At 63.2% G+C, this 23,196-nt stretch overlaps 1 protein-coding gene across 9 annotated transcripts in view; it reads left to right on the forward strand.

The window, feature by feature from the left end:
* Positions 1 to 23,196, forward strand: part of SRCIN1 (SRC kinase signaling inhibitor 1) — a 65,999-nt gene that overhangs the window by 13,081 nt on the left and 29,722 nt on the right. For 5 of the 9 annotated variants that reach the window (XM_084862384.1, XM_084862388.1, XM_084862389.1 and 2 more), the window contains 3 exons: positions 11,369 to 11,667; positions 14,644 to 14,742; positions 21,126 to 21,149. In XM_084862384.1, coding sequence (XP_084718510.1) covers positions 11,369 to 11,667; positions 14,644 to 14,742; positions 21,126 to 21,149 — 422 coding nt within the window. Of the gene's footprint in view, positions 1 to 2,122; positions 2,365 to 11,368; positions 11,668 to 14,643; positions 14,743 to 16,568; positions 16,722 to 18,781; positions 18,824 to 21,125; positions 21,150 to 23,196 lie in introns of those variants that run through there. The other 4 variants (XM_084862385.1, XM_084862387.1, XM_084862391.1 and 1 more) reach the window with 4 other exon arrangements.

Genomic DNA, 23,196 nt, shown 5'->3' on the forward strand with positions numbered 1-23,196 from the left:
GTCTGATGAGACGCCAGAATTAGCCGCCGTGTGAGCAGGGGATACAGACACGGGGCACAGTTAGGGGAGCAGCAGGGGGTGAGGGGGGTGGGGAGCCTCTCAGTCCAAGCCTGGGCCCTCTGGCAGCGGGGCAGGGCCGCACGGGGGGGGGGGGTGAGGAAGTAGGTGGCAGGGAGGGAGCACTGAGGGGTTAACGTGCCTCGGAGAGTGTCTGTGGGCTGTGGTTTTGCAGCGCTCACCATGTGGCTGGGCGATCCCCCCGGGATGGCTGGCAGCTGGAACGGGCATCCAGGGAGAGTGATGGGCGGAGCAGCCTGCCCACTCAGACTCCTGGGCACACTCTGGTGCCTGGAACTTGGACCTGCCTTGCTGGGGCGGCGAGGGGCACAGCCGTTCGGAAGGGGCTAGAACCCGGAGCAGACTCCTTGGCTCACCTTCGCAAGGCCAGGCGCTGGGGGCCGATGGCAGTGCCTGGAAGGAGTGGGCAGGGCCAGCTGACCTCCCGGGAGAGCCACCCACGCCGGCAGCAGGAGTCCCGTTGGCCCCCGAGGCCTGAGGTCAGGGGAGGCCCAGAGTGAGGAGCAGGAGGCAAGGAAGGGACATTCCGGTCCCAGAGCAGGGCTGTGCACGCCCTGGGCATTTCCCTTCCCTGGCACACCTGCGGGGGGCAGGGCAGGGCTGGCGAGGACAGGCCCGGAAAGGGGTCACCTGGGCGGCTCGGCCATCAGCTGGATCATTGGCGTTGTTCTGAGGCCACCAGCTAAGAGGGGTGGCGACAGCAGAGGGCAGTGCAGAGGGCTGGGCACAGGGACAGCAGCCAGGCCGTGCAGAGAGGGGCGGAGGTGTTGGGCTCAGCGGAGAACATGTGGGTCAGGACCCTCCGTCGCCCTCCACGGGACAAGGTCATGTCCCCCCGGGAGGGCCCCGGACACAGTGCCGGCTCCTCCCCCACGTGATCGGAGCCTCGGATGTCACGAGTCTCCGTCCGGGAGGAATCCAAGCCCTGGCTGCCCGGGGTCCCTGACCCGGGAGGACTGTGCCGGCTGAGGGGGGAGAAGAGGGCCGGGAAGGGGAGGCTCCCCAGGGGTTCTTTCAGGCCTGGGCGGCCAAATGCACCTGGGCGTCCGCGATCTTGGGGCAGCTCTGCCCCCCCCCCCCCCCAGCCTCTCAGCGGTGCCTGGGCCGGGGGAGAGTCCCTGTGGCTCTCCTTGGAGCGGGTGGGGCTGAGGGCCCCTGCGTTCAGGGCGGAGAGCTGTCTGCGTGCTCCCCTCCCACGGAGTTGGACGGAGGAGGAGACGCCAGGGGCTCTGGCTCACTGGCTGGGACGAAGGCTGTGGTGGCAGAACCAGCACCTTCCCCAGGGCGGCAGGGTGCAGGGAAAGGAAGGGTCTGTGTGAGAACCCCCAGTTGAGATTCGGCTCAACTCTGACATTGGACAAGTCACCCACCCCTCCCTGAAGCCCCGCTTCCTCCCTGTGGGACGGGGGAGCAGCCCGGCGAGGGGCTGAAGTGGGATGAGAATGGCTGTCCCAGCCCCGCAGACGGCCATGGCTGAGGAGGGAGTGGGGTGGGGGAGAGGGGGGGTAGGTTTCCGGTCCTTTGCGGAAAGTTGGGAGGGGGGACTGTTAATTTCCCCCCTGCCTCCCGCCTGTGCTCCCCCGGCCCGGGGCCCGGGTCCGGGGAGGTTCGACCACAGGGAGAGCTTCTGAAAGACGCCCTTGCCTCGGATCGGGCTGCCCAGGTCGGCCTGGCCCCGGCGGCGGGCAGGAGATTCCCGAGTCTCCTGCCTTCTGGGAGCTCGGGCTCTCTTCCCCTGCTTCCCGCGACCTCTCAGGGCGCGAACCCTGACGCCCTCCCTTCGTGGGCGGCTGGCTGGGCCGCGGAGTAACTCACCGGAGCTGAGGCTGAGCCCTTCACCCTCAGCGGCAGGTGGAGCAGCCAGGGGCACGCCGGGCCCTCGGCCTGGGGGGAGCAGAGCGTCTGCAGAGGCAGCATGTGGGCCGGGGCCAGGCCAGGCCGGGAGGGGCCGCCCAGGCCTTGGCATTGCCTTGTTGGTTGGACAGGGGTCAGAGTGGAGTGGCCTGGAGGTCAGCGGGCCCATCCGTCTATTTTGAGACAGAATGTAAACACTCCGGGAGAGAAACTCTGAACTTGACAGCGCAGGAGAGGGGCCCAGGCAGCTGCCTTCCGCGGGTTAATGGGGTCGCTGCTGTCTTGCACGCCGGCTGCAGAGGCATTGGCCTGGCCCTGGACGGAGCTCCCGGACGGGCTGCCACCTCTCCGGGCGCCTTAAATGTACGTGGCACCTGTGCATGGGCACACGCCTCGTCTGTCCTGTGGCATCTGAGAGCAGATGGCAGAGCGGTGAGTCGGGGGGTGGGGTGCGTCTGTGCCGTAGCCCAGCCCTCCCAGGCTGGGGGTGGCCCTCTGCATGTATTGTAGATGCTTGTGGAGGGGACTGTGCATAGAAGGTGAGCATGTGCCGGGCAGGCGGGCAGGTGCCACCGTACCCAAGGGTGACGATAGGTGACATGTGAGGGAACACACATGTGTGCCTGTGTGCGTGAGCAACTGAGCGTGTGCGGGATCTGGAGGCAGCAGGACCCTGGCCAGCCCTGTGGGTGCTGGCAGAGACCGGGCCTCCGAGGGAGCCTGACCCCGGGGCCGGTGGTGTGGCTGAGGTGGCGCCTGCTCCACGTTAAGAGGCCTGGCTGATCGCTGAGCGCTGACAGCACTTCCCTGTGGGGGTGGGGGGTGGATGGGCCTCCTCCCCCTCCCTTCCAACAGACCGGGGTCTGTTCCCGTGGGGACAGGGTCCCTTCCTCCGGGCGGGTTGAGGGATGCAGTAAAGGTCCCTCTCCCTCTCCCACCGCCCTGGCCGTAGCTTCTCCCCCCCCTCCCGCCCAGAAGGAGCGCTGGCAGCCTCCTTGGAGAGGGGGCAGAACTGGGAGGACCGGCACCTCCCTCCCTCCCTCTTCCCACGCACTGGCACTCCCTCCTCCCCTCCCTGCGGCCTGCTCCTCTCCGCCGCCTCTCCCAGGAGCAGTGCAGCCGGCAGGACACCGGCCCTGTGAGCGGGGCCGTGTGGGCACCGGCCAGCGCCGTTCCTAGCTTCCCCAGCAGAGGCTTCAGACAGGGGTGACCTGCTCCCTCTGCAGCCCGCCCCCTCCCTGCCCGGAAAGCCAGTTAGCCAGACCTTCTTCATTAGGAGCTGAAAACCAAAGCCCACAGTGCTGGGTCTGGGCACACTCTGACCGTGGAGGGGGAGGAAGTGGGGCCATTGGGGAGATCAGGAACTGCCCCCCCCCCCCCGCCGGCTCCCGAGGCCGGTGCCCCCCTCGGTGCAGTGTGCAGCCTGGGCTCCTGTCTGTGCTCCTGGCTTTAAAACCAAAACCAAAACCAATCAGCGGCCCGGAGCGCAGACAGGCTGCTGACCTGCTCAAGGTCGCAGAGCTGGGCTTGAACCGAGCTCTCTCGTCCCCCATCCCGGGGGTTTTGGTGATGCCAGGGCAGACCAAGGTGTGTGGGGAGAAGAGGGAGCCTGTGCTTCTGAAATTCTGCTCCAAGGCCCGGCTGCTTGGCTCTTTTGCAGGGAGCAGCGTCGTTTCCGAAGAGTGTGGTCAGGACACGCCGCGGGGGTGTGTGGAGGTGTGTGTGCCCTGATCTCTGAGGGGCGTGGAGGGCTGTGACCCCCAGCGCGCCCCTTTGGGCCCAGGGCTCTGTGGCTGCTGATTCCTCCCGAGGGGCTGCTGGTCTATGCCCTCCAGAGCAGTTGCTTTCTGGGGAGTGACATCGTGAGCAGGAGCACCCTTGTCGCTGGGCCCGGGACGCCAGGTCCCATGGCCGGCACTGACCGGTCCGTGTGCGCTCTGCGCGGCCGTTTCCCTCCCGGGAAGGGCGTTTGGCAGGAGGGAGAGCGGAGCTCAGTTTTCAGGACAGAGAGAGGCGAGCAGAGCGGTCTCTGGACACCACGCTTCCTGCCTCGGAGATGAGAGGGAGGTCAGAGGGCGCCCGTGCCCCATGGGGAGAGGGGGACAGGGCCACAGGGAGAAGGAGCCGGAACCCCACAGCCCTGCAGAGCCAGGCCCAGCCTGCTCCTCACCTGGCTTGTGGGTCCGCTCACCTCGCCCTACTGGGCATGGCTATCCGATCTGCTCAGAGTGGCATCGCTGCCATCAAGGAGGCCCGAGGTAGAGGGAGCCCCCAGTCTAAAGAGGTAAACGGGGGCCTTACCCCATCGCCCCCAGCGAGGGGCACAGTTCCTGCTCTCAGTCTGAGCAGGAGGCAAGGCTCCGTCCGCTGTGAGTCCCTGGTCTGATGGGCGGAATGTGTGTCACCAGCCAGGGACCACCCTGCTCTGGTGCCCTGGGCCCTGCCTGCTGAGCCCACCCCTGCGGTGCCCAGGGAGTGGGGGCCCCTCTGGGGAGATGGGATGCGCCCACCTGAGTGGAGAAGCCCTGCCCCGGGGGTGCTGGCTCTGAGCAGGTGCACAGAGCCAGCAGACAGCGCCAGCCTGGGGACGGGGAGAGGGAGAGGCTGGCAGAGGCAGCATCTGGCGGGGACAGTGCCCACACCCCAGGGCACCAACACCCCCTCCGATTCTCTCCCTGGGGAAAGCCCAGAGGCCTACTGGGAGCTCCGCCCTGCCCCCCCCCCCCCCGCCCACTTCCCATGCAACAGCTCCTCCCCGGCAGGTGAGCGCTCCCTCCCCCGCCCTGCAAGGTCCTTTAATTAGATTCCAACTCGTTTACCCACTAAGTGGCCTTCCGTGGGTTTTAAATCTGCGCAAATTGGTTTGTTTTCCTGCCTGCGTGGCGCTGTGACTGGCAGGGCGGGCCTCTCCCACTGGGTCCAGACACCCAGCTTCCCTGGGGCTGGGGGAGCAGGGCCTCCTGGGCACGGGGTGGGAGAGGCGGGAGGGTCACAGGCCGCAGCCCTATTCTCCCCACCCCCACCCCTACCCCCAGCTCTGAGGAAGGGAGTCCCCACGGTGACTCTCCCTAAATCCCTCCACCTCCGGGGCCTCAGTTTCCCTTGCTGCACTGTGAGGAGGATCGGCCTGCCCCAGGCCCTGGCCGGTGGCTCTGCAGATCAGTGCCGGCGCCGGGGAGGGGCCAGGGATCCCACGGCCTCTGATGCCCTTGTGCCCGGCCGCCTCCCCCCCACTGCGGTGCCCAGGTAGTGAGAGGTCCCTCTCGGGGAGATGGGTCCCCTCTGGCCTCTTCCCATTTCTCTGTCCTCACTTCGGGGGGCAGGGACCCCGTGATGACAGCTCGCTCTCAGGCACCAGGAAGTCACCTGTATCACCTAGCCATTTCCTCCCGGCTTTTCAGTCAGCGCCTTTCCGCCCGGGCCTCCCTCCCTGCGCTCCCTTCCCCATCCCCGCTGCCTGCCCTCCCGCCCGCACAGGCTCTCCTGAGGGGCTGACACAATGGGGGAGGCGGTGCTGGGCTGGTGGGGGACGTGGAAGCCTGGGGGGGGCAGGAGAGGGGTTTCTGCACCCCCTCCGTGCCAGGTGCCAGACATGAAGCCCTGCCCCCCGTTCTCAGTCCGGCTGCCTCGTCCTCTCTGAGGGCCCCTCCCCTCCTGCCCATCCCACCCCTGAGGCTCGGGCTGGAGTGACAGGGAGACCAACAGGGCGCTGGGCATTAGCCGTTTGGGGGGGATATTACACAGGAATGTTTACAGAAAGGCAATTGCCCGGAAAATGACTTCGGATGCGGTGGCATGGGGTGGAAGAGATGGTTTTAGCAAGCAGGCACAGACGGGCTTCTGTTCCAAGGACCCACAGGCAGGCAGCGGGGACGGAGGGGCCTGGGCACACGGCAGCCCAGAGCCGGGGCCCCCAAAGACAGCGGGTGGGGCAAGGGGTGATCCCCTTACCTGGTCCAGGTGCTGCCCGGAACCTCGGCCAAGCTTGACCTTTGGCCTCCGGCCTCTGACCTCCCAGCACACTGTGCTTCGTGACCGCAGCAGGCACCTGCCGAATGAAGTTGTCAGGCACAATGGATGGTGGCAGCCGCCTCGGGGCTCCTCCTGGGTGACTCTGCTCCTCTTGCTCCGGCTGCAGACTGTGGGACCGGGCAGCCTCGCGCTGCACGTGCGTGTGTGTGCGTGTGTGTGGGCAGGGCCCTGTGGGGTCTGCGCCAGGCCCTCCGCCCTCCCGGCCCTCTCCCCGCACGCCTCCCTTCGCCCTGCCTGCGGGCCTCCCCGGGTCTGGCCAGGCCCTGGGGCTTCCTGAGCTGGGCTTCCCCCTACCTCTGCCCAGGCCATGGGGAGGGGACACACCTGTGAGGCTCTCGGCTCCCCAAGGGAGGGGCCTTGACTGGCCTCTCCCCCTCCAGGGAGAGGGAGACAGGGACCTGAACCCCAGGTCTTGAGCTTGGGGTCCTCGAAACAGGGGCCCCAGAGTCCTTTTCTCTCTCCCGTAGTTGGTAGCTTTGCTCTGCTCTTTACTCTCTCCCCTTCCTCTCTCTTCTCCCCTCCCCCTCCCCCTCCGCTCTTCCCCACGTTCCTCTGAAGATGATGTCATGTGTGAGCGTCGCCCAGGGGCGGCCAGAGGAACCCGTGGCATCTGGGTAAAGATGCAGGTGGGGCCGGGCGTGGTGGCTTCCCAGACGGTGTCACTAAGACGCGGGGACTCTTAATTCTCATCATGAGCTACGGTGATCTCCTGTAATAGAACGCAGCGGAGAATAAAAATAAATCAGGCTCATACATAAACATGGAAGTTGGGGTTGGTGGAACAAATAACAGCGTGGCCCTCTTCCCTGCGCCCTTTTCTGCAGCCGCCACTGGGGGGCGCCCACCTCTTCCTGATCACCCCAGGCTCGGCCTGTTCCCTTCCCCCTTGCCCAGGCTGGGAGGGCTGAGCGGAGGGCCAAAGCCCCCCTTCCCCACACTTCCCTTCCCCTTATTCTGGGCTGGATTTCACCAGTCCCGGGCATCTTCCCTGGAGCTGGAATCTCTGACTCAAAAATCATGGTGGGCCTTGTGCACGGAGGGTCCTTGGAGGGCCGGCGAACCCTCCAGCCCCACCGTATCTCTCAGGCTCCCCAACCTCCACCCCTCAGAGACCTTCCCAGGCCCAAGAGTCCGCCCCTTCCCCCGTGTCCCCCAGCTTGGCTGCCCTCCTCCCAAACCTTCCCCTTCCCTCACAGCTCTGACCGCCTTTCCACCCGAGTCCTCCGATGCCTGTGTCCCTGCACTATAGGACCCAGTGCTGCTTTCTCCCTCAAGGCCTCCCTGATCCCCCCAGGACCCCTGCCTGGACAGATCGCTCACCCCATCCTTTCCAGGTCACTGAACAGGAAACATCCGTCTGCTCAGGGCTGCGGCTCCCGGGCCTGCTGCTGGCTAGATTGGAATCGATCTCCCCGGCTGTCGCCGGCTGCTCAGTCCAGGGAGGGCCCGGGAGGCTGTGAGCACTGGTGTTGGCGGCAGCAGGTCAGGGGTGAGGACATGGGAAGGCTGTCCTGCTAGGGCCCATTCCTGTGCCAGGAACGTCTTTAATGCAAAACAATGTCCTTCCTCCTCCGCCATCTCTCCAGCTCCGCACTCAGGGATTGGAGGTTAATGTCCCATTCTACAGATGAGTGCCCCCGGCTCCCCGAGGGAGGGGGCGGGGGACAGGCCTGTGGACAGACCGGATAAGTACATGACCCAGGGTCCCTCAGGGAAGGAGCTGACTCCATACCCGGTGGCCCCAGCCTGGGATTTTCCTGTGGTGCTCTCACTTCGAGTGTCTAGGCCCGAGCTCCCAGGGGCCTTCTCCTCAGAGTAACAGGAAAGCCAAAACCGGTTTGGCTCAGTGGAAAGAGCCTCAGCCTTCGGACTGAAAGGTCCCAGGTTCGATTCCAGTCAAGGGCATGTACCTTGGTTGTGGGCACATCCCCAGTAGCGGGTGTGCAAGAGGCAGCTGATCAATGTTTCTCTCTCATCGATGTTTCTAGCTTTCTATCCCTCTCTCTTCCTCTCTGTAAAAAATCAATAAAATATACTAAAATAAAAAAAAAGAAGAGTAACAGGAAGGCCCCTCAGCCCAGAAGCGCAGGCCAGGCCCCCCCCCCTCCCGTCCCCCGGGGCCCTGCAGAAGGGAGGGGACATGCACGGGGAGGGAGCTAGGGCGCCTGGGTTTTGCGGGGGCCTCTCCTCTTCCCCAGCTAGTGTCTGTCTTCAGATCAGGAAGGGCAGCTCTCTGGGCCCCGGAGGGCACACGGCAGTTGGAAACCTGTCCCAGTGCGCCTGTGTGTGCCCAGAGCTCTGGGAGGGCCCGGTCCCTGCGGCTCAGGCAGAGCTGGGCGGGACTCCAGAGCCGGTTCCAGCAGCAAGGCCGTGGCAGGGTCTGCTCCCGCCTGGGCCAAGAGAGGGCTACGGGTGGCCAGGGTCCAGGCCTCAGAGGCCGCCTCCTGCTCTGTTGCACGCGATGAGGTTGCAAAATTCCCGCTGGTGCTGAGGGTGATGGGGTCAAGGCCACAGGAGGTTCAGCCCCCTGACTCTGGTTGGGCTATTCCTTCAGGTGATTATTAGGGTGATAATAATCACCCACATTCACTGGCCTTCCGGGGTGGCCACCGGCTCCTGAAGGGTAGGTACTGGATCCGGATGCCAGCCCGGAGCCATCGTCATGAATTCCCTCCCTGTCAGGGAACCTTTGAGCTGTATTAACTCAATACGGTTTTCGTTTTCTTTTTTTTAAAATATATTTTTATTGATTTTTATACAGAGAGAAAGGGAGAGAGATAGAGAGTTAGAAACATCGATGAGAGAGAGTCATCGATCAGCTGCCTCTTGCACACCCCCTACTGGGGATGTGCCCGCAACCAAGGTACATGCCCTTGACCGGAATCGAACCCGGGACCCTTCAGTCCCCAAGCCGACGCTCTATCCATTGAGCCAAACCGGTCCCGGCCGGTTTTCGTTTTCATTAGCTCACTTGGAACTTAAATAAATTTTAAATGTGCTTGAAAGGAAACCTCTCTCTGCCACCCCTAACGATGCTATTCATGAAATCAGTGGTTGGACCTTCTAGTTGGGGTTTTCCTAATCCTTATGCAAATAAAGATAAAATTAAGCAACCGTTCGACTGTATGACTGGTAGCTATGATGCACACTGGCCACCAGGGGACAGACACTCAATGCACAGGCATGGAAACACGGAACAAACTAGTGAATCTCAGAGGGAAAGGAGGAATGGGGAGGACAGGAAGAGATTAAAGATCCTATATTCATACTAGAGGCCCAGTGCATGGATTTGTGCACCGTGGGGTCCCTCAGCCTGTCCTGTGGGGATTGGACAGAAGCCAGCAGTCTGACATCCCCTGAGGGGTCCCGGATGGCGAGAGGGTGCAGGCCAGGCCGAGGTATCCCTCCAGTGCACGAATCCCTGCACCTGGCCTCCAGATAAAGTATAAAACAGTGCTCCTCCCAAAGTCATCTCTTGTGTATCTGGACCTCACTTTGGGGAGCACAACAGGGTGAGTGTGGTGAGAGGGACAGATGCCCAGGGGGAGAAGGAGGGAAAGACCCCAGACCCAGTGCCAGGGGAGACATCAGGTAAACAAGAAAGAGCACCTGGCGGGGAGGCGGGGTGTGTGTGTGTGTGTGTGTGTGTGTGTGTCCGTGTTCCGTCAATAAGCAATTGTCACATGTTAGGAAAGTGTGGTGGGAGGGGGAGGGAGAACCTAGTAGGGATTGGGGTCAAATCTGGCCTCTGGTCATGTCACTGACTTCTCTGACCTCAGTAGCCCCATCTCTGAAATGGGTCCCCAGTAACAGCCCCTGACAGGGGGGTCCTGGGAGACGCATGGGTGGTGATGATGGCCATCAGGCAGACCCGTGGAAGTCGTGGGGATCTGTGTTCACAGAAGCCGGTTCTCGCTTGGTTTTGGTGTGAGGCGCTGGGTCCTCTCGGGCTCTGACCCCCAGATCTACCCGCCTCCCCCATAGCCCAGTGGGGAGCGTGTGTGTGTGTGTGTGTGGGGGGGTGAGGGGTGGCTTTTCCTGAAAGGTGGCCGAGTCTCCTCCCCCCGCCTTCGGTGCACAGGGGGTGACGGAGGCCTGGCAGCAGGCCTGGTGAACCCTGGTGTGTGGAGGGAGGGGGCTGAGGGGCTGGGCTGGATGGAATCTGGCCGGGTCCCCTTCAAGTTGGCCCCTTGAGGGGGTACATGTGTCTGCTGCAGTGCCTGACACCCCCAGACCAAGGCTATATTTTGGGGGGGGTACTGTTTTGAGGCTGGTTGGTTGTGAGGTTGGGGGTATGTGTGTCCGTCTCGCAGTACGTTGACTTCTGGGGGTGGGGAGGGCCATGTATTTTATGCCCAGGAATATGGCCGAGGTGAGCCGCAGCAGCTCCTGCCGCCCCTGGGCCCCGCTGGAACCACTGCCCCCTGCTGGGCTGCGGGAAGGCCAACATGGGGACTTCAGGGTGGGAGTCTGCAGGGCCCGGCCTGGGGAGGCCAGGGGCTCAGGGCTGGGGAACATGTGGGGAAGGGATTCGGAGCTGCGTCTGGGACCTCAACCCCCGGCCTCTCTTTTCTCGTTTCTGTACTGTCCTTTGTCCCTGTGGGTCTTGACCGTGTGTGTGTGTGTGTGTGTGTGTGTGTGCGTGTGCTGGGAGGGGAGACGGAAGAAAGGGAGGGGAGGGTCCCAGGAGGGGGGGCTTGAGCTGTTCTGTCTGCTTTCTTTTTCCTTTGAGTGTATCCCAAACCCACCCCTCCCTGTCCGCTCTGTGCCCAGCCTCTCCTGTCTGTCCGCCTGTCTGTCTCCGGGAAGGGACGGGAAGGAGGGTCCCCTGTCTCGGGCCCTGGGCCTCTGTCTCCTTGGGAAGCCCCGTCACGCCCCGATCCTACGGGTCCTACTTCTGGCCCCTTTCCAAGCGAACCCCAGCCTCTAGGACAAGAGTGTGGGGACATGATAGTCTGAGGGAGAAGGCTGCCACCCCCACTGCCCAGGGGGCGCCTTTCTAACCGGTCAGCAAGCGCCTCAAAGGAAGCCCCTTCCCTCACCCATGCCAACCACCTTTAAGAAGGAGAAAGGGGACCCCCCCCCCCCCCCAGACCCTCTTTGGCTTTAAAGGACAGGACCTCACCTGCAGTCATCCCTCCAAACCCCGCAGGAGAGCAAGAAGCCCTGCCCTCCCTCTCCCATGCTCCCTTTCCCCCAGCCCCACCTCAGCCCCTCTGTCCTCTAGTTGGGGCAGGGCCCAGGCCTCACCCCGGCCTCTCTGCCCTCACCCCTCACCTCTCTGCCCTCCCAGGCTCGGCCCGCTCCGCCCCTCCCCGTAGGGACTCCTGTGGCCGGGGCCGGGCAGCCCCAGGCCGGGCGGGCGCGTGGTGACCCCGCCGTGTGCCCTCTCCCTCCCCCGCAGATCCGGAGCGGAGCAGCCCCCCCATGCTGTCTGCGGACGATGCCGAGTACCCGCGGGAGTACCGGACCCTGGGGGGCGGGGCGGGGGGCGGCGGCGGCCGGCGCTTCTCCAACGTGGGGCTGGTGCACACGTCCGAGCGCCGGCACACGGTGATCGCCGCCCAGAGCCTGGAGGCGCTCAGCGGGCTGCAGAAGGCGGACGCCGAGCGCAAGCGCGATGCCTTCATGGACCACCTGAAGAGCAAGTACCCGCAGCACGCCCTGGCGCTGCGCGGCCAGCAGGACCGCATCCGCGAGCAGGTGAGCGGGGCGGGGGCTGGCGGGGCGGGCCGGTGGCGGGGGAGGGTCTGGCCCGCGCTCCCCTGCCCCCAGGCTCATTCCCATTCTGAGAGGGTCTGGGCCGAGGGGGAAGAGCAGGAGAGGTGGGCAATGGCCCCTGGTGGCCTTTTCTGGAGCCTGGGGAGGAGGGGAGGAGGGGCCTCAGCCTCCAGGCCTCTGCCTGCACCGGGCCGGGCACCTAGCTCAGGCTGTGGGATGGGGCAGAGGGCAGGAAGGCCTGCCTCCGAGGCCAAGGGCACGGTGGGGAAGGGAGAGGGGACACCTTGGGGCTGACTGTTCCGAACCTGAGGGTCCGTCCGGCGGTGGAGCAGAGGCTTGGGGTGCGCACCTCTGTGAGATGGCCCCGTGGGAACTTCCTTGGGCTGGATCGGATGTGCCCCGGGCCTGGTGGGAACAGAGCCCTAAACTCCTGGGGGCTCGTACCTCCCCACCCACCCATCCTTTCCCCAAGACTCCGTGCGCTCTGGTTTCTCTCCTGCCATCAATGAATGAGGCTCAGAGGGGGTTGGGGCTCCTGCCTCTGGTCCGGGCCTGTCTGCTCTCTTTTCTATATGGGGGGCGGGGGGAGGGGGGGGAGAGGGGGGTGCTTCCTTCGCCTCTCTCAGATCTCCGGGTTCCCGGACGCATCTCTCTCTCCCAACCGGACCTTCTCGTTGGTAGGAAAGTCCGCTCTTGGGACTAGCCTTCTGCTCACAGTTCCGTGTGGATGCGGAGCCCGGATGGCTGCGGTGCCCGGATGGCTGCGAGGCTCAGGCGCTGTCCGCTGTGGAGGAAGGGACCACGGGGAGGGGGCTCCGTGCCATCAGCTTCCTTCCCGTCCAGCCTTGGGGTGTCAGTCCCTACTCCCCTGCTCTGTCCCCCCTTTCCAGGCACCGCTGGGAGTGGCCGGGGAAGGGGAAGTGTGTCTCTCCCCCCCCCCCCCTCACTGCAGGGGATCGGGATGCATCCCCTTATCTGTCCCCTGATGTCACCTCCGGTCCTGCCTGGCTTTGCTTTTAGCAGAGTTCTGACTGGAATAGGGAGAGTCGCAGACGAAGGAGATGTGGTCTCCACTCTCAGGGACCCCCCCCCCCCCCCGCCCCTTGTGGGTCCCCTCTGTTTGCTTTGGCTTGGGAAGAGGAAGTAGGGGCCTTTGTGATCTAGATGGGGTGAAGGGATGGTTAAACATATATGGGGAGTACAGTCATTGGGAGAGGGTATGGAGGAGGGGGGTCATCAGGGAAAGCTTCCTGGAGGAGGAGGCACCTAAACTGTGCAGACGGGTGAAAGAGGACTGAGGATGCACCAGAAGGAGAAAGGTGCTTTACAAGGTTGTTGGGAAGCGGAGGGGAGCATAGGCTTGAGCAGAGCTGGATTGGGGACTGGCACAGAGGTCCCCCTGGCTGGTGCAGACGGCTGGGTGGTCAGGAGGGAAGGGGCCAGGTGGTAGTCGCTAGAAGGGCTGTGGTTGTTGTTCAGGGTGAATAGGAGGGGACAAAGGGTGGCTGGAGGCAGGAGAAGGAGAGGAAGAAGAATGTGTCATGGAGGACGAAGGGAAAAGATGGGGAGAGGGGTTGGGAAGAAGACTGAGCAAGGCTTGTTGGCTGCCTTGGTCTAGAAGGCAAAGACAGAAAAACCCGGGTGACGGGGAGATTGTTGGTGCCTTGAGAGAAATGAGAGAACTGGGAGGGAGGTTTGGGGGTGCAGACAGGAACAGAGAGAAGAGTTGGAGGAGTGGGTAGGGTATTCACAGGATGTCGGTTCAACACTGTGTACAGCTCAAGACTCCAAAGGGACCACAGCTTCAGGAGAAGGGTTGAGTAGGACTGAGTCAGAATGGGAATGGGGCCTGGTGCGTATCCTGGCCACGGAGGCAGAGCGGAGTCTGAGAGGGAAGGGGCCATGGCAGTTGGGGAAGGGGGACCCGGAACAGCTCTGCACCTGAGGGAGAGGAGGCAGGCCAGCAGGAGGGATGGGGAAAGAAATGGCCATGGGGACTGGCCAGGACACGTGGGTCCAGAGGGGGTTGAGAGCTCATTTCTTGAGGTGTGGTGAGCCAATGGCCACTTTCAGAGGCGATCGGAGGTGGCGAAGGGACAGGATCCTTGGCTGCAGACCGGCTGGGGAGGTTCAGCCAGAAAAAAAGATGGAGGCAGCCAAGATGGTGGCCACAGGGGGCAGCAGGCCTGCGGGAGAAGATGTGGGTGCGTTTGAGGGCCTCGTCCGTGTCTGGCATGTTCTTTGGCGGTGAGGCAGAACTCAGTAAACACGTGGGAAATGAATCAAAGCACGGCCATTCGCTCTCAGATTCATTCCTTTGTCCATCAGCTCATCCATTCCCTCCCTGGGAGTGCATGGGGGTGGGACCTGCAGCCGGTCCACTGGCCATGGATGCCCAGTGCCTTCGCGGAGTGCTGGCTCAGCAAACATTTGTGCAGTGAAATGGGAGAACGTGAAGACACTGAGCGGGGAGAGGGCATGGGAGAAAGTCCTGGAGGAGTCAGAGGGGATGGGCTTTGAGATGGGAGATGCGGGGTGGCCTTGAGGTGGGAGAAGAGTCGGTCTCTCTGTGAAGGCCAGGAGAAAGGCGGGGTGAGGACCTCTCATCTCTGTGGGGTAGGAAGTGACATCCTCAGTGAGGAGGGAATGAAGAACCGCAGGAGAGGAGAAGTGAGGAGCAGCCCCCCAGCAGAGTGTGCAAGGAGGTGGCCGAGAGGCGAGGAAAGGACCTCAGGAAATCTGACGGGGAAGCTTCTCCCCGAGGCCTAGGGAGCCCCAAGTCTGACAGGAGGAGGGAAACACGCAGACACAGACCAAGGGCTCTCAGAGACCCCGCCCCCTCCCTCCCTAAGGCTCGGTCCCTCCTCAGCGTGAGAGAATGCCCTCCTGCCCCGCCTCAGCCCCCAGCGGCTCCTGCCCGCTCCCCCTAATGGGGTGTCCCCCCCTTCGCACACACAGGTTGGCGGCTGGACCGTGGACCCCGTGTGCCTTCTCAGCTCCCTCTGCTCCCACCTCCATGGCGACTCCGCCCCCTCCGGGGCTGGCCAGCCGGCCCAGGTGAGTCACCCGCCTCCACCCCGACCCAAACCCATGGCGGAGTCTGGCTTTGGGGAGGATTTTTTTTTTTTTTTTTTGGAGGGGGGTATTGAGGAGTTTTATTTTGCGTCCCTTTCTCTTAGGCAGGAGCCTCCCGTTTCCAGGAGACCCTTACACCCTGTTTCCTCCCCCTGGTTGCCTAGTTCCTGTCACTCCCGCTCCAGACCTGTGCCAAGGTTTGGCTTTGGGAAGGAACTTTCTGAGGGGGAATACTCAGGTTTTGCAAACATTTTTGTGTCCTTTTCTTCTTTAAACAGGAGTCCCCTTCCCCCGGAGTCTTAGGCCCTGCCCCACCCCCACCCCACCCTCCCATCTCTGAGCAGACCCACCCTCCCTGAGGCCTCATCATCAGGGAGTCCTTCAGAGGTCTCTCTCCCACCCTTCTCGCCACGTTCAGGGCTTAGTTTCACGGAGTTAAGAGGATGTTGGCAGCTGGGCATGTGTGCGGAAGATGGACCTTCTTTGAGACAGGGGCACACTGAGGCAGGCGCGGGCCCTCAGCTCAGGCCAGAACACGGCTACGGGAGAAAGCCAGGCATCCGGGGACCCAACGGGGAGGAGGGGTCCGGGAGACAGAGTTGCCAGGAGGAAGGGTTTGGACTTGGCGGTCAGCGTTAGGCGGCAGCAGGGGCAGAGGCAGGGGAGCCAGCGGGTAGCTCACAGCAAGCCTCGACTCTTGTAAGAATTAGAAGGAAAAAGGTGACCACCTGGGGAGGGACGAGGCTCGGGGCACTGACCCGTTTAGCTGAGTGAACTTGAGTCTCGTAACAGGTTGGCATGTCTTGGCATCCCTTGCAGGGCATCCGGCCCGCGTCCCTTCCCGGCATCCCGCCCCGTCTTGACTGAACTTCGGGGGACAAAGATGGGTCTGCCCCCAAGACTGCATGGCAAGTGGGACAGCCGTGTCCTGCCTGGCCAAGTGCGCGCGGAGGCCAACATGGGGCTGGAAGAGGGATGGCGATGAGGCAGAGGACACACAGGCTGTGCCGGGGGCATGCAGAGGCCTCCCGACACGGAGTGTCCCCGGTTGGACGGGGTTGGGGTGAGGAAGAGGAGGGAGTGGGACTTGGTGAGCTCAGCTGTCCCAAGATGAGAGGTCCTCGGCCTGCCCACCTCTGCCTCTGACCGGGGAAGGAAGGAGAGGGTGAAGGACCCTCGCCCCAGAACCTTGGGGTCTCTGAGAAAAGGGCTGTGCCCAGGATGCTGTCATCACTGGATATTTAGCGCGTATCAAAGGCTTCCAATGCCCACGGCGGCGCCTGAGGCCCCTTGGGCGAAGCGCAGGACCGGAGTTCAGCAAACGCCAGTCACCCAGCCGGGCAGGATCAGAAAGCACCTGGGGGCAGGCCTCCCAGGCTGGGCTGGGAATCCAGTGCTGGTAGCACCGAAGGCCACGGTGCCAGCGCCCCGGTGGGGGAGGTGTGAGCTCACTGGGTGGGGGTCAGGGCGCAGGACATTCCCTCCCCCCCTACCCAGACCTGCGGGGGCGGGGCCTGGCGGGGCCCCTGGGGCCCGGGCAGAGGCTCGAATCCGCCCGCAGCCCCTCCCCCGCTCCCACTGGGCCGGCGCTCTCCCCGCCTCCCCCTGCTGCAACCCGAGTCCCGGCTCCGGGCGGAGGGCCGGCGGATCGGGTGACCCAGCGCCGCCGCCGCAGCCTCCGCGGCTCCTGGCGGGACTGCGCCCGCGGGCGCGCGGGGAGGGCGGGGATGCGCGGGGCCGCGCGCGCCGCCAGGTGGAGTCGCGGTTACCGAGGCGACCGGGCCCGGCCCGCTCCGCGGCGGCGGCGCTCGCACTGCAGCAAAGGGCACCGGCGGCGGCGGCTGCGGCGGCGGCCGGGGGCGGGAGAGCCGGGCGGGTGGGGGTAGGGCCGCCCTCCCTCCCTCCCCGGCCGGACGCGGAACCGGGGCTGGGCCCCCCCGCGCATACACCTGTGGCCGCAGGTAGGCGGAGCGCAGCGGCTGCGGGGGCCCGGGCCGCCGCCGCGGGCGATGCGGGAAGCGGGGACGCGGAGATGGGGGGTGAGGGGGGGCGCTCCGAGGCTGCGGGGGGAGGGCCGTCGGGGGTGGGGTTGCGGAGGCCGCTGCGGTTCCCGATCCCTGAGAAACGCCCCCTTCCCTCCCCCCGCCCCAATCGGGTTTGCAGCCTCTGGCGTGGGGCGCCCCCTCCCCCAGCCACGGGAAGTCATGACCTTCCCGGGGATGCGCCTCGGCCCCCCCACTCCCGCGCACGTCCCTCCTTCTCTCCCCCCTCCTGCCCTCCCTACACACACACACACACACACACACACACACACACTCTGCATGGGAAGGGTTAGGACAGGAGTGGGGGGGGGCGCACCGAGGGGAGGGTCATGCGTGTGCGTCGCGCTGGGAGGGGCGCCCGCGGGGGGTTCGGGGGCCCCGGCCTGGGGGGCGGCTGTTGCGGGGACCGTGCTCCCAGGAGCTGGAGGTGGGTGTGTGCCCGGTGCAGCGGAGCCGGGGAGCGAGGAGCCGGGTGAGACCTATGGGGGGTCCGCCCTCCCTGGAGGATGCGGTAGGGGCTGGAGGTCAAGGAGGGGTCAGGCACTCACCGAGCATGCAGGGGCCATCTGCCCGGGAGGCGGGACCTCAGCTGCCTGGCGGGGCTGAGGCTCCCAGGGGGCACAGCCGCTCCCTCTCAGGAGCAGCGGAGAGCGGGGAGCAGCTGCCAGGGACAGGAGGAACCCCACTGAGGACCCCCAGGGCGGGGAGGGAGGGCGTTAACCCCCACCTCCCAGGGGGGGAGCTGTGTTCTCTCCTCTCCAGGGGGTCTGAGGACGCCCTGGCCTTGCTTCCTTGGGTCCTCGAGCAGCTCCCGGTCCCCGGTCTGAGAGCCTTGTCCCTAGAAAGTGGCGGGGACTCTGGGTTATCCCGATAACAGCTCCCTGGCCCCTGCGCCGGCCTTTCCTGCTCTGATTGGCCATGCAGGGTCTCCCTACTCAACCCATTACTTGGCCTTCTCACGGTCTGCTGGGAGGGAGACCCCTGGACCAGGGGTACTGGAGGTTTTGGCTTGGGCTGGGGAGCCCCATCTGTCCTGGGCCCTTGCTGTCCTCTGCCCTCCTCCCGGGGAGGGGGGTGTGCTGGGACACCCCCAGGGGAAGGGCCCGGAGGCTGAGCAGCGCTGGGTACCAGGAGATGGAGGGAGAGGATTCAGAGACATCCCCCTCCTCCCTGGGCTGGCCCCGTCTGGCATTGATTCACGGTCAGATGTTTGCTGAGGGTCTGCTCTGTCCCAGGCACAGTGATGGGCATGGCAGGAGGGGGGGGAGGCGGCCAAGGTGCTGCAGGTTGGGTGGGGAGAGCCCACGTGAGTGAGCGGGGAGGGGCCCTCTGCTCGTCACCCAAGGCTGTCCCACGGGCTTCACACCCCGGGAAGAGACAGCATCCCCGAGGACCCCCCTATGGCCCTCCCTCTAAGGACACTGAGTTGCCAGGAGACGGTCTCATTCCCGATGGGGCCCCCGTGGGAGAGGATCACTCCTCCCACTGCCCAGAGGAGGATGGGCAGGAGCCAGCCAGCGTGCTGGGCAGGCAGAGCTCCGAGTCCCGGGATGGGGATGGTAGCCTCACCCCAAGTTCGCCAAGCGCAGACAAAGTAACTCTCCCATCTTAAAAAAAAAAAAAATAATAAAAATATATATATATATATATATATATATATATATATATATATATATATATATATTATTGATTTTTTTTTTTTACAGAGGAAGGGAGAAGGATAGAGACTTAGAAACATCAATCAGCTGCCTCCTGCACACCCCCTACTGGGGATGTGCCTGCAACCAAGGTACATGCCCATGACTGGAATCGAACCTGGGACCCTTCAGTCCTCAGGCCGACGCTCTATCCACTGAGCTAAACCGGTCAGGGCAGCTCTCCCATCTTTACCCTCTAGTGGGACTTGCCTGGCTTCTCCCGTGGCGCCGATGCCACTCAGTCCTTGGCCCCGGCCCCAGCTTGTCACCCCTCTCTTGCAGGTCTGACTGCCCCATGGATGTGCCTAGCCTTGGGACCCCGAGGTAGGCCCGTGTTGAGGGCATAGCCAGTGTGGCTGCGGGCAGGTCCCATCCCTGTCTCCCTCCCAGAGGCACGGGGTGGGCCCCAGCCATCGGCACCCACTGACTTGGATGTGCTGACATGGGGGCCCGGATGGAGGGGGCCACCTTCTGCCTCTTTTGAGCGGGGAGCACACCCACCGGACACATCATGTTTGGGACATCTCAGGCATGGGACGGTGGCCGAGATGGCTGGAGGCTCCTGACCTCACTGGCGAGGGGAAGGAGGGATGAGACTCTCTTTGTACGTGTGCGTCCTGCTTCCTGTGTTTCTGCATCTGGTGTGTGTCTGCACACATACATGAGTGGGCCATGTGACCCTGCCGGGGACATTGGGGGTGTGTGTGAACGGTGCCGGTGTCTCTGTGTGTGACTGGAGTGTGTAGGAGTGGGGGTGTCTACGGACACATAGCTCTGCCTCAGAGTTGGCTTGTTCTGACCACGGAGGGATGCGTGTGTCTATTTGGGGGGGTGGGTGGGTTGTTGTTCTGGATGTGCTTGCGGTGACGTCCTTCTGGAGCCTGTGCATGGGCTCAGCGTGGGGCCTGCGTGTTGCCGGGCGCTGCGGGGGGCCCCGTGGGCACAGGGTAATGGTGGTGGGTGAGGGACAGCGGCCTTCGCTGCAGACCCGTCCATCACCCCTGAGGCTGCAAACACCATTCTCAACACAAACCTTCCTGTGCCCTCTGCCTGGCTCCGCGGGCCCCGCCCCTTCCCAAGGCCACAGGCAGCTGTGGCAGGAGCCGGTTCCTCCAGCCCCGCCTCCCCTCAGCTCCTGGGGGCACCCCCTGGCACCGATGGGGGTGGCATGTGTCCACAGATGGTTCCCGGCACTGGCGAGGGCACAGCCTTTGTGTCCCCTTCCCCTGCCTGCCATGTTACTTTTTTTTTTTTTTTTTTTTGCCAGAGCCAGTGCCAAAAGGGAGCTGGGGATTGTGGCTCAGATGGGGTGGGCCTGGAGAGCGAACCTCATTGTCCACCCTCCGCCCTAAAGGTCTAACTCAGGGCAAGCCTCCGTTCCGGGAAGGCCCCTCCGCGCAGCCCCTCTCTGTCTCCAAAGCATTCCGATGGCCCAGGGTGCCCCCATGTTGTTTTCTCCTCCCATGGCGGGCCCTCAGCGCCCCGCCTCTCGGCCAGTGGCTCTGAGGCTTGGGGAATCTTGTTTGCTGGTGCCAGGCACCCCAGGGCTAGGCCATCTGCTGCCTCTTGTCTTCCTGCTGAGGCTGGCACTGGTCAGCAGGGGGCCTTCAGCTTTGCCGAGAGCTAGCCAGGCCCCCCGGCCACTCCCTCCTGTCCTTAGCGATCCGAAAGGGCCTTCTGGCCTCCAGGGGAGGCAGGGCGGCCCCAGGTTATTGCGGAGGAGGAGGCATCTGAGCCCCCACCCATTTTAGAGGTTCAGGGAGCCCTCCTCTGTCATCTGTCCGGCCACAGGGCATTGCCCATGCTCCCTCTTGCCCCAGCTCCCTCCCACTGCCCAGTGCTGGAAGGTGACTGGCACCTGTCCACCTTCCTCTACCATCCAGGTCTATCATGTTGACAGACCTCCCTGCCCTGGCCTTGGTCTCGGGGCTCCCTCCACTACCTGTCCCATCAGCCCTCCTGGGGTCCAGGTCTGACCTCATGGTGCTTCACTCAAATGCCTTCGCTCATCTACCCTGCTAAATCTACAACATTTTGCTCAGCATTTAAGCCCCCTCATTTGGCCCCAGCCCCCTCTTTGTGGCCTAATCTGCTACTTTCCCAGACCCTGCACCTCAGCCGGACTGGACAGTGGACTCCTCCCTCCACACTCTCCTCTCGCCTGGCCCGGGCACTTGCCCACGCTGTCCCCTCTGCTCAGCATCCCTTTATCCAATCGGAGCCACTCGTTTCTTAAAACCTAGCTTACATGTCACCTCTTCCGGGAAGTCTTCCCTGGCCTGCAGCTCCAGTTCCTCTCTGTCAGGGTCTCCTGGGTTCCCCATACCACGGTCATCGTCATCGGCGCCTTTCCTCATCCTGTCTCTCTGAGGACAGAATGCTCGGCTTGTAAACACCCGGAGGGGTCCTCCCCGCCCCCACCAGCAGGCCCAGAGCCCGCCCAGGGCCGTCCTGGGTCTCAGTAGAGAATGGGGTGCACACAGGCATAGCTTCCTGTCTGCCCCTGGGAGGGGTGAGGGCCCCTGTCCCAGGGCTGGATGCTGAGCGCTGAAGGTCTCTAACCCGCCCCTGCCCTCCTCTCCCCTCCCAACCCCATCATAACCATCTCTTCTCTTATTTCCATCAGCAGCCAAACTACTGGAGTTTCAAGGTCAGTGTGGGGTGCTTCTGCTTCCATGACAACTGCATGTGCCCTCTCCCCCTCCCCCTCCCTGCACACGCTTTGCACAGGGGTGTGCGACTGCACGGGACCTTCTGGTGCGGGCGGAGGGCTTTGGGGTGCAGGCTGCGGCTGCTGCTTTGAGAGACTCGGGGTTCACCTGCCAGGGGCTTGCGGATCCGGTGCTGGAATTTGGGCCGCCCCTGACGGGGATCTGAGGTGGGGGTCCTCAGGCTTTCTCAGGCCAGGACCGCTGGCTCTGAGGCTGGGCCCGGACCCATCACCTTGTGTGTGTGTGTGTGTGTGTGGGGGGGGGGGGGGCTGTTCTCTGACCACAGATCCTGAAACTCCATCTTCCAGCGAGGCCTGTGACTGAGATGGGCCCCTCATCCTGTTCTTCCCTCTGTGGGGAGCTGGCCAGTGCCAGGCAAGAGCCTCACAGTCCTGCACCCCCAAACCTGCTGCCCACATGGAGGGCTGAGCTCAGGGGTGGGTGTCTGCCTGCCTCCTCTGGAGAGACGGGGCTGCCCACAGCGGAGGCGCTGTCTGCCCCTCCAAGGGTACCCTACGGCCCTGGGAGAGCCCCCGTGGGTGCTTCTGCCATCTTTCCTGGCACCCAGGCCCAGAGCCGAACCAGGTAGACTGATGCTTGTGTCCCAGTCTCCAGCCCCTCACGTCCCAAGCGTCATGACGGGGGGCGGGGAGTATCCACCCCACACTCCCCAGTGTCCACTTGCCCCAAGCATCTTGGCATGCGTTCTCCCAGGTGGAGACGTCCTTGAACCAGAGAGTCATGGGATAGAGTCATGGCCTTCCTGGAGGGGACAGCAGCGTGTAGTGGTTTAATCCGAGAGCCAGACCCCCTGGTGGTGAATTCCAGGCAGCTACTGACTAGCTAAGTGACCTGAGGCAAGTTCCATAATCCCATGGGCCTCGGTTTCTCCTCTGTAAAATGGCACAGCATCTGCGCCGTAGAGCCGTGGTGCAGAGAGAAGAAATGAGGTGCTGCACGTCCCAAGCACAGCGCCTGGCTCCGAGGGAGCCCCACATGGTAGCTTACCTCACTCTCTGTGAGAATCATGGACGCCACTTGAGTCCCCAATCAGAATCACCTTGGGGACTTGCAAAAAAAAATCTTGAACCCCAGGCCCCAACCCTTAGAGATTCTGATTCAGTGAATGTGGGGACCTCAAAAGTGTTTTTAAAAAGTTCCCAAGTAAAGCCCTGGCCGGGTGGTAGCTCAGTTGGTTAGAGCGTCGTCTCAATATGCCAAGGAACATATAGGAATCAACCAATGAATGCATACGTAAGTGGAACAAGAATTCAATCAATCTCTCTCTCTCTCTCTCTCTCTCTTTCGTCAATAAGTAGCCCAGTTGGTGTGGCTCAGTGGTTGAGCATGGCTGAGGGTCTACCTATGAACCAGGAGGCCAGAGCATATACCCAGGGTGTGGGCTCCATCCTCAGTGTGGGGAGTGCAGGGGGCAGCCAATCAATGATTCTCTCTCATCATTGATGATTCTGTCTCTCCTTCTCCCTTCTCTCTGAAATCAATAAAATATATATATTTTTAAAAAATTAGTAAGGAGCCAGGACCGGTTTGGCTCAGTGGATAGAGCGTCGGACTGCGGACTGAAAGGTCCCAGGTTCGATTCTGGTCAAGGGCATGTACCTTGGTTGCGGGCACATCCCCAGTGGGGTGTGTGCAAGAGGCAGCTGGTTGATGTTTCTCTCTCATCGACATTTCTAACTCTCTGTCCCTCTCAATTCCTCTCTGTGTAAAATCAATAAAATATATTAAAAAAAAAATTAGTAAGGAATGAAAAAAAAAAAAAAAGTTCCCAAATGATTCTGCCCCAGGCTGGAGAGTGCTGGGAGGCTCGGATCCTAGTCTGACGGCCTCACTCAAGGTCCCCCCCCTGCTCAGACCAGGAGCCTGGCTCCCTGGAGCCGCTCCAGGGACAGGTGCTCGCTGACTCCAGCCTCTGGGAAGCTCTGCTGGAATGACTGTTGTGTTTTCTTGCCATCTCCCTCCTCA

The sequence above is a fragment of the Pipistrellus hanaki genome (genome assembly GCF_964339955.1).
Source record: "Pipistrellus hanaki genome assembly, chromosome: 16".
In the NCBI taxonomy this organism is placed as follows: domain Eukaryota; kingdom Metazoa; phylum Chordata; class Mammalia; order Chiroptera; family Vespertilionidae; genus Pipistrellus; species Pipistrellus hanaki.